Source organism: Poecilia mexicana, unplaced genomic scaffold (genome assembly GCF_051168715.1).
Source record: "Poecilia mexicana isolate PSO_F unplaced genomic scaffold, ASM5116871v1 scaffold_1, whole genome shotgun sequence".
In the NCBI taxonomy this organism is placed as follows: Eukaryota; Metazoa; Chordata; class Actinopteri; order Cyprinodontiformes; family Poeciliidae; genus Poecilia; species Poecilia mexicana.
The window spans coordinates 3,641,197-3,650,494 of NW_028263370.1; the positions used below are offsets into that span (position 1 = coordinate 3,641,197).

The window sequence follows — 9,298 nt, forward strand, 5'->3', positions numbered from 1 at the left end:
AATCAAATTAGACCATTAAGGATGGCTCAGCAAAGCTGTCCTTATATAGCAGACAGTGTGTTTTTGCTGAAGTGACCCACTTTTTCCACCCTAATTACTGTTGTTGAGCCCTTAATTGTGATATTTCCAAACCAGGCAGTGATCATTTTCAAATGAAAACAGGTGTCATTTGGGTCAAAAGGACCCAAATGACACTCCTAATGTATCAGTACCTGATGTCTGTGCTTGAAAAATGTCTAAACAAACAGAAAGAAGAGCATAATTATGTGAGTAAAATTGATAAATGATTTTAATTTGAATCTGAAAAGTATGGGATGAATATATGCGTTCAGCCCACCAAAGTCAGAACTTCCCATTGTAGCTCACCTGGCTTAATGATTAATTAGGGTTATTAATGGTGATGGGCAGATTCATTTGAACAACTTTTAATCAGTGTGGATCAAATTTCTAGATTTATTTTTGTGTTTTGCAGAAGAAGTTGCTTTTTGCACACAAAAAGGTACTTGACCAGCATATCTTTTCCACACACAAATGTGAGGTTTCCTGTCTTTTATTTTTGCTTCTAAGTGTAAAGATATGCAAATACTTTGGTTGCCAACTCTCTGCTTCCTCTCCAAGTACTTTGAACAAAAGCTCAACAGCTTCTCCTCTCTCTGTTTCCATTCTTTGTCTCGAAGCCAAACTCTAACATCCCTTTGTTTCTGGCCAAAGCAGAGTGTGTCTTTGACAGTTTCAGTAGAATGGAAACCAATCATGTGGAAACAGCAGCTTAGAAATGACGTCGATACCATTTAAGAATGTATTGACTGGAAACCTCAAATGTCTTTGTGGTCTCCTGAGAGTGGGTGTAAAACGTCTTTGTGTTTCATCACCTCCTTTTCTTCCCCCATCTCTCACTGGCTACGTAAACAGTGAACAGCTTCCCTGAGAGGAGGCAGTGATGTCGACCTATATGGCCTAACAGGTTTGTGATCTATTTTTCTAATTAGCAAAAGTGGAAACTACGACAAGAAGGAGCTTGAACTTATGCTGAAAAATTCAGTTTAAGACAAATTACTACTAACTTTTTGTTGGATTTAAACGACACATCAGAGTCAGTCATGAGTCAAGATGTTTCACCTCATTCCTTCCCTAAATATCTCTGTGCTTTTTGCCTCCCACCCCAGTGTGTTTGTGCATTTCTTCTCGACAGGCAGGAAGCCCTGTCATGTGACTTCCTGCGATCTGTCAAAACTTCAGCCTCAGTTTGGACCAATTTTACACCTGCTCCACCTTGAGAAACGGAAGCGGTCCCAGCAGCGCGAGACAGAGCCGGTCAGCTGTTCAGAAACACTTCTGCATGGCGTCTGCTGCGAGGCGTGAAGTGGGGCGTTTTGATGCAGGACTCGGAAGTGACTTTTCACTTTTTTGAAACTTTGAGTTGCAGCTCGAGCAGAGAAGTCGACGGTATGTGTTGCTTTTGAGGACGGACAGCTTAGTTTGCAATTAAAGAGGAAGTGCGTTGGGAGGGACAATGGAGGGCCAGAAAACGGTGAACTTCACGAGACTGTTGTCAGGTAATAAACATCTCAATTTTTCAACTCGGTGTGTGTGTGTGTGTGTGACAAAGTGAGATAAGAGAGCTTGTATTTTCTACAAATGTGTGTAAGGCGATCAGAACTATTAGCTCGCAGGCATAAAGTTCACAGGAAGCCTGTGTTTTGCGCTGTTTCATGAAACAGGTTTATGTGCTTGGCTCTCTGAGGAGCTGGTTAGTCTGTGTTTAGTTATTTTCAAAACTAGACTTTTAAGTCACAACCTGAAGTCACCTTTTCTCCTTTTAATGAGAACGTGGCTGAAGATGATGGAGATGTGCTGGACTTTGACTCCTTTCTTTTTTAGTTGTTCAGATGTAGGTTTCCTGCTGAGCCTCCGATCATTGCTCTGGGATTCAGCTATTATTGGACAGACAGACTTGCACTTAAGCAAATAATCTCAGGAAATTACCCTGAAGCTTGTGATTTTTCAAAAGGTTCAAGACTAATTCAACCTTTGGCAGGACTCTATGTTGTTAAACTATCTCAGATTAGTGCATTTGCAGAGACGGGTTTCTGTTTTGCGTGAATTCAACGTACATTGTGCCGATTTGCTTTTTTGCTGTCCGAACAGACGAAAGCGTCCAGTCCACCCTGTCGTCAGACTCATGTGAGTACTACCAGACAGAGATATTTGACCTGCTGCCCAGTGTCCAGGCTGTCCGGTCCCAGCAGGACAGCTATGATGCGCTGAAAAGCAGCGAGGCCTTCAGGTCGGGTGGCCCGCGACCCGACGAGGCCTTCAGCGCTGAGAGCCAGTCAAGAGGACCCAGAGACAAGCTGTCGCTGCAGCCACTGCGAGGCCTGGCCATTTGTATGCAGGGGAAGAGGAGCGCAAGGTGGGAACATTTATGAACATATATATTTAAAACTGTAGTCTGTTTTCTAAAAGTGGAACTGCTAACGTAAAATAAGGGGTCACAGCTTGCACTTGATTCAAATATTATTAGTTGTTGGTGCTAAAAAAAAACAGATTTCTTCAAAGTAGAACAAAGTTACTGTTTTTTTGGAAAAATATATCTTCTGCTTTTAGGTCAGTGCTGTCAGACTATGGATAACCACTTTCTAAACAAACTTTGGTGAGAATCTTGAAGCTGAAGTGACCGCTGTAGTTCTGGTCGTATTCCTGCTGTTGAGTGAATTTCAGACGGCAACAGTTCAGGATGGGCAGGATTTCGTAACTGTGGTCAGAGCACCATGTCTGAATCATGTTAACTTTTTCAGAGCGTCGCTTCAACTTTCTTCAAATTTATGATCGTATTTAACACAAACATAAACTGCTTGAGCTTCCTGGAAAAGCCAGGCTCAGCTTGAAGGATGAGTTGAGAGGTTCTGTCATCCAGGAGGATGACAGAGTTAATTTACTTAAACTGAAAAGTTTTAATCTCGGTGAGATTCAGTTTAATGTTACACATATTTCAAGTTTAACTTTGTGCCCTTTAATGTTTGGATGTGTGACATATTAAGTATGTAAAAAAATATACATTTGCTGTTAATTAGGGAAAGGAGGAAAATGCAGATCAGCAACATTGGTTTCTGGGAGTCATGGAGGCGGAGCCAGAGCATCAAAAGGAAGAGGGTCTGGGCTCACATGAGGGAGGCGGGAGCCAGCTTGTTGCCTTGGAAACACACACTCCACAAAATTCAAGGTAACAGAAACTTTGAAGACCCGCGTTTCTTTTTTGCACCTTTTGATCCTGTTTATTTTTTTTTTTTTCCGTTGATTTTCAGGGAGGTTTGGCGTCGGAGTGAAGTCCTACTTTGTGTTCCTCAGATATCTGATCTACTTGAACCTGCTGCACTGCGCTCTGATCAGTGGCTTCATCCTGGGGCCCACAGGGTTTTATGGCAAAAACAGCAGAGGTATGGTTGTATCTAACTCACCTCTGGTATAAAGTATAAAGCAGAAATGCGGTTGAGACGTGTGTGGAGTTAAATCTCGGTTATTTCACAGAATGGTTGCGATTTGGTGGAAACGACTCTGTGTTAGACTTCCTCGTGGGAACGGTAGGAGTCATTATTCTGTGCATGAATGCTGATTGTCTTAGACGTGAAGAAAAGCCACGTTGTCATATTTTAGCTTAAAACAAAAGATGCCTGCTGTAGGCCACGCATGAGCACATGTTCTGCTTCTTTTAAACCAGGGACTTCTGGCTCGTTCGCCTGTTTTCTTTGGCTTCTACACCAGAGGCTCTCTGGACCGCGACTGCCTGAACACACCCCTGCTTTACCTGGCTGGGATCCTCTGCATCATCTTCCTCAGTCTCATCATGGTGGTCCGCAGGTCAGTAAACCACAGCAATGCTGCAGAAACATCAATCACCTTCGGTTTACATGGGATCTCAAAAATGTGCCTGTTAAAATGCCAGGCTTTGAAAATGAAACCCCAGAAACTCATTTTAAAGCTTTTTCCTCACACAAACCTTCAGACATTTAATCCTTGGTTTGCACGTTTTTTTTTCTTTTTCCTCCCCTTGCAGAACAATCGTTGGCTACAAGCACACCTGGATGCTCGAGAAGCGAACCAGCATGAACGTGAGCTTTAAGGTCTTTTGTGGCTGGGACTACACCATCCAGCATTCAAAGTCTGCAGAGCTCAAGCAGAGCTTCATCAGGAATGACCTCAAGGTGAGTGAAGGAGGAGACACACCTGCAGGTAACAACTTCCTGTTGGGCCACGCTCACAGCTGTCGACCTGATGCTAGAAAACAAAACGGTGCCGTTTGAAACGGCAACGGCGTGAAACTCTTCTGTGAGCCGAATGTTGGAAAGCTGAGACGTGTCTGGCCAGAATGCAACCATTTCAATACTCCTGATGGGAATCTTTTTACGGAGGCGTGTGATGTTTCGCAGATCCAAAATACATAGAAAACTAAGAAATTCAGGAGCTGGTTAGTAACGCAGCTTAATAGTATTAGAAAAAACAAAACAAAACGATGCCTGTCAAAGTGCCAAAAAAAAAAAAAACAAACAAGGTACAGCTCTATATACAACTGTCCAAACATACTTTAGACCGTTGATTGTTTCAAATAAGTATGGTCTGAATATTTTTATTTTTCTGTTATTTTGAAACTTAGATCCCTCTTTCATTCTCAGTTAAATTAGCTCTGACTTGTCTTTCTTTCTATTGTCATTTTTGTTCTGTTGTGTTGTCGTCGTCTTTATATATGACTTGACCGAACGCGTCACTCGGGAGACCTTTGAACCACTTAAAGCTGCAATATGTAACTTTCATTAAAAAATATTTCTTCATACGTCCTGACAGCATGACAAGAGCCAGATGATCTATGGAAACATGTAGCTTCTCCACCTCTTCCCAGTGCTACCATTTCCATTTGTCAGGAACAACCAATCAGAAGCAGGAGGAGCGTCTTGTGTATCGTCTGCTTAATGTGCTAATGGCGGAGAAACAAAAACTTTATCCACCGTCATCAGTGGCCACGCTAACTAGCCTGAGCATCCACAACAAGCTCTGTTGATGAGAAAGGGGAGAGGGTGCGAGCGGTGCATACACAGGTATGATTGATAGCTCTAAGACCCTCCTCCTGGTTCTGACTGGTTGTATCAGAGAGATAGCAGCAGTAGCGCTGAGAGGAGGTGGAAGACTCAGATTATCTGTTTCATACCATCAGGGCATAATGATATGTAGAAAACATATTTTTTTAAATTTACTGCAGCTTTAAAAAAAAACCACACGCATTGCAAGAGGCAAACAGCTTATTTATCTCCTGATTTTGTACCTCAGGCCTCACTAGGAAAGTATTTCTTCCGCTTATCTCCAAAACAAATTAAAGTGACGTTTATAGGTGTGATCTTTGTTACTATATAAAAATCACATAAAAGGAAGTTACTCTTGTGCATCTTGTTGACCTACACCAAATATTGATCTAGACATTTGTGCTGCAAAAAAAAAAAAAATTTAAAATCTGTTTGGCAGCTCTTCCTGGAGGAGAGGAAGTTCAACTTGAAAAAGGCTCAAAGGACTCTGGGACAAAAGCTGCGCCTCTACCTGCTGAGGTTCATCCTCAACCTGATTGTTGTCTTTCTGCTCGGTGGAGCTTTTACCCTCATCTACTACTCCACAAACGTATCCCTTAAAGAGGTAAGGATTTCATCCTGAAGTTTTGCATTTCTACAGCAAATACATGAATAAATATTGTTTGAAAAAAATGGCTTGTCTGTTTTTCGTAGTCGAACCAAGTGTGGATTCTCAGGCTGATTCTTCAGTATCTTTCTCCCATCACCATCACCTCTGTGGACCTAGTTCTCCCTCAGATATTCCGCAAGATCTCATCTTTCGAGGACTACTCACTAACCGTTCAAGTGAATGCAACACTTGTGAGGTGAGAGGCAGACGGAGGCAAACGCCTTGTAAAGGTTACACACACACACACACACACACACACACACACACACGTGGCCACGAGGGTTCACCGTGTCTTTTTATTCAGGAGTATCTTCTTGAAGCTGGCTTCCCTGGGGATCTACTTATTTTTCCTCTTCAAAACAACATCAGTAGAAAATGTAAGTGAAAGTGAAAGGAGCAGGTTCATATTTTACCTTCATAAAACCAACCTGATCTGAGTTACTCTGTTAAAACTTGGCAATGATTTAAAGATGTAGAATTTATTAGCATAGATTATGAGTGCGGACTCCAGTTTGACTTCGGTTTTGCTTGAACTACGGGAACTTTTTTTTTTTTAAATCTCCTTTTGACTTTTTTTTTTTTCTTTGTTGTGTGTTTTCTTTGCAGCGTATGTGCAGGGAAAACCAGATTGGCATTCAGATGTACAAACTGTGCATCTTCAACTTCCTCACCACTTTCTGCAACACTTTTTTGGTGAACTACCCCAGGAAGTGGGTTTGCTTGAGATCACTCAGTTTCTTTCATAGTCATTGTGATGATTTCTACAGAAAGCCCACGCATGCCCAATGTTTTTTTTGTTTTGTTTTTTTTTTTAACCAAGCTGATGAACGTGCTTGTGTTCCTGTTTGGCAGGCTTTTGCAGGAGAAGCGCCCAACATGCTTGCTGGTCCGGCTGTGCGGGAGGCAGCGGTTCCTGATCCCGTTCAAAGTTCTGGATCTGGTCTACATCCAAACTGTGTTCTGGGTTGGGGTGTATTACTGCCCCCTGCTGCCTATGATCGGAGTAGTCAGCCTGCTGGTGATATTCTACATCCAAAAGGTAGCAGACCGAAACAAGAGATTTGCATGATCAAATAAATTGATCAGGCATAACATTATGACCAGGGTGAGGACCCTGATTGGTTTGCGGTTATGCGACTTTGCATTCAATAAACTCGGGTGCATTTTCTATCTCATAAACAGTACAAACCTTTTTACAATTTTTTTTATCCGCAGGCGTTGCTGCTGCTCAACACATCCCACCCACTAGCAGGATTCTGCCACGAGTAGATAATCACTTAAGAGTTTTTCACTTCACCTGCAGGTGGTCGTAATGTTATGCCTGACTAATGCATCCCACTTGTGTTGTTAATTTTCCTAATGTAACTTTTTAAAAATCTAACTAATGAAACCAGAAGACTGGACGGCAGGCAAAGGTATATGTTTAATTTAAGATGTTTCTAGTTCCTTCACCGCCTCCTAAAGCATACCGTTTGTTACAAAGCTAGCAACCAGTTAGCTTAGCATTGTTAGCTTAAGTTACAGTGTGCCTGGTACAAAATAAACTCCTTTAGTTTTATAAATATGATATTCGGATCTACTAAGACATGGGGCCTTGTGTTCGCAGCTGCTGCCGTTCTTGTTTCTTGGACGATGTCCTCCATTTGGATACCAGTCTGAAAAATTATAGGAAAATATTCATCCTAATAACGGAGATAAATATTACCACAGGCTCTTTCCTAAACATTTGGCATAAAAAAAAATCTAAATTGTACTTTTTGTAATTGATTGCAACTTTTTGATCGGTGAAGTGGGAATAAAACTCAAATCTCCTTGCGTTTCTTCAGTTTGGTGTCCTGCGGTGCTGTGAGGCGGAGCAGCGGATGTTCCGAGCCTCCAACTCGTCGGTTTTATTCCACTTCATGCTGCTGCTGGGCCTCGTCATGGCTGCAGCCGCGCCGATCGTTGACTTCCACCTGGCTGAGGGAACAAACACGTACACACTGTTCCATTACTCTCTCAGTATTTACAATATGACACTACATGTCTCAGGAACAGCTTTCTATCTAAAATTGTTCAAATTCTGTGTGTGTGTGTTTTTTTGTTAACGTTTTTTGATACATATTTTTCTCTCCATTTCCTGCTTCAGGATCTCCTGTGGTCCGCTTAAAAATGAAACTGTGCTCACCGTGACAGAAACCTGCGTGAAAAGTCTTCCCGACTCAGTCCAGAACGTTCTCAAGTACTTGTCCTCACAAGCCTTTGCCCTGCCTCTCCTGCTGGCTGAGATGTAAGTTGCATTAGGCGCCATCTTTTATCACAAAGAGGAATGCAGCTTTACCTGTTTGAAGAACAAGTTACTGCCAACAGGTGGTGCCAGAACATCCTGAACATCGCTCTTCATGTTTTATCATGTTACAAACTTCAGTGGAAGCGACTTCAGAAGTACTGATTCAAAATGGCTGAATAGCAAGAACGGCTTCCAGATTTTTATTTGTACAACAAAAAAAACCTGAAAACTGTGCTTCCCCTTTCTTCCGCTTTACGTACGATGATCCACTTTGTGTTGCTACGTCACATAAAATCCCAATAAAACCCACTGAAGTCTATTTGGAAGAGGTATGAATAGTTTCGCAAGCTACCATCCGTGTTGTGTGGTTGCTGTCCATCAACTCTGCGTTGATCTGATTGGAACCACTGGAGATCAGATGTGATGTGAAATGAAAACGCAACATTTTGTGTCCTCAGCATCATCCTGACGTCGTACGTGTCACGAGGACGCGCCAACCGGAAGGCAATCGAAAGGCTTAAAGACATGCTAATTATGGTAAGCTTCCAAATCATTTTTAACTCTGATAATTGTATGATTCTTATAGCATCCCATTATGAAACGTTCAGTTTCTATCCAGTCTCAAAAAGTGGGGGACATTTCACAGGATTCCATTTTAATCCTGTTCAATGTCAGGATTAGCATGACGCAAAGAAAACTGAGTAATTGTGGGGAACAATCGGCTCATTTTTGTGAAAGAAGGAAACATTTGTTTACTTTGGCTCTCATCACCTGATGAGCTTCTGTCCTGTTTGTGTTAATGCTACGTGTGTATTCTTGCTGTTGTCCTCCCACAGTGCAGCTCGGATAAACGCTTCCTGGTGAAGCAGCATGCCACCTTACTGAGAGGTCCCAAGAACCCAAACAGAGTCCGTCCTGCTGCTGCGGAACAGAAACGGCCCCTCCACGGCGCTCCCTGATGCTCCCAGTTTACTCTCATCTGGAAATGATGGAAAACAAGAAGGCATATGTTGAATTATTCACAAAGGAGCAGAGTGACCTATTGAAACTTGTGACCCAATTCTGTAAAAAGACATTTTCAGATTATTCTTGTAAGCCTTTTATATGCCTGTGATAAAGCTAACAGTGCGCAGACTGCTGGAAGGCCTTTTATCAGTGTTAACATTGATGACGTGCACATTAACCTCTCTATATGGAAAATAGAGCTTGGTAGTATTCCTAAATGTTAATTTAATATTATTCAAGAGGCTGTAAATGTTTTTATTTGTGTGTCTATTAAACTTTTTTGCACTAATTCCGTGTTTTCCA

At 42.0% G+C, this 9,298-nt stretch overlaps 1 protein-coding gene and 1 long non-coding RNA gene across 6 annotated transcripts; one reads left to right on the forward strand and one right to left on the reverse strand.

Moving 5' to 3' along the window:
- The first annotated feature begins 162 nt into the window (after window positions 1–162).
- On the forward strand, window positions 163–9,284 carry tmc8 (transmembrane channel-like 8). 5 transcript variants are annotated; one of them, XM_014986585.2, is made up of 19 exons: window positions 163–266; window positions 913–964; window positions 1,167–1,314; window positions 1,427–1,556; window positions 2,149–2,413; window positions 3,075–3,223; window positions 3,306–3,437; window positions 3,529–3,581; window positions 3,719–3,858; window positions 4,055–4,202; window positions 5,512–5,676; window positions 5,766–5,917; window positions 6,026–6,098; window positions 6,328–6,431; window positions 6,574–6,760; window positions 7,548–7,696; window positions 7,850–7,990; window positions 8,449–8,527; window positions 8,827–9,284. In XM_014986585.2, the coding sequence occupies exons 4-19, from the start codon at window positions 1,514–1,516 to the stop codon at window positions 8,947–8,949; spliced, it is 2,103 nt and encodes a 700-aa protein (XP_014842071.2). In that variant the 5' UTR covers window positions 163–266; window positions 913–964; window positions 1,167–1,314; window positions 1,427–1,513; the 3' UTR covers window positions 8,950–9,284. The 5 variants fall into 5 exon arrangements, with proteins under 5 accessions (XP_014842071.2, XP_014842064.2, XP_014842068.2 ...); XM_014986580.2 differs by adding an exon at window positions 473–499 and having other exon boundaries at window positions 202–266; window positions 1,167–1,556; XM_014986586.2 differs by adding an exon at window positions 473–499 and having other exon boundaries at window positions 202–266; window positions 1,193–1,556.
- On the reverse strand, window positions 7,126–8,010 carry LOC148161054 (uncharacterized). Its single transcript, XR_015764342.1, has 2 exons — window positions 7,889–8,010; window positions 7,126–7,680 (listed from the first exon to the last, which is right to left on the reverse strand). It is a non-coding gene; the product is annotated as an uncharacterized LOC148161054 (long non-coding RNA).
- Window positions 9,285–9,298: the final 14 nt, after the last annotated feature.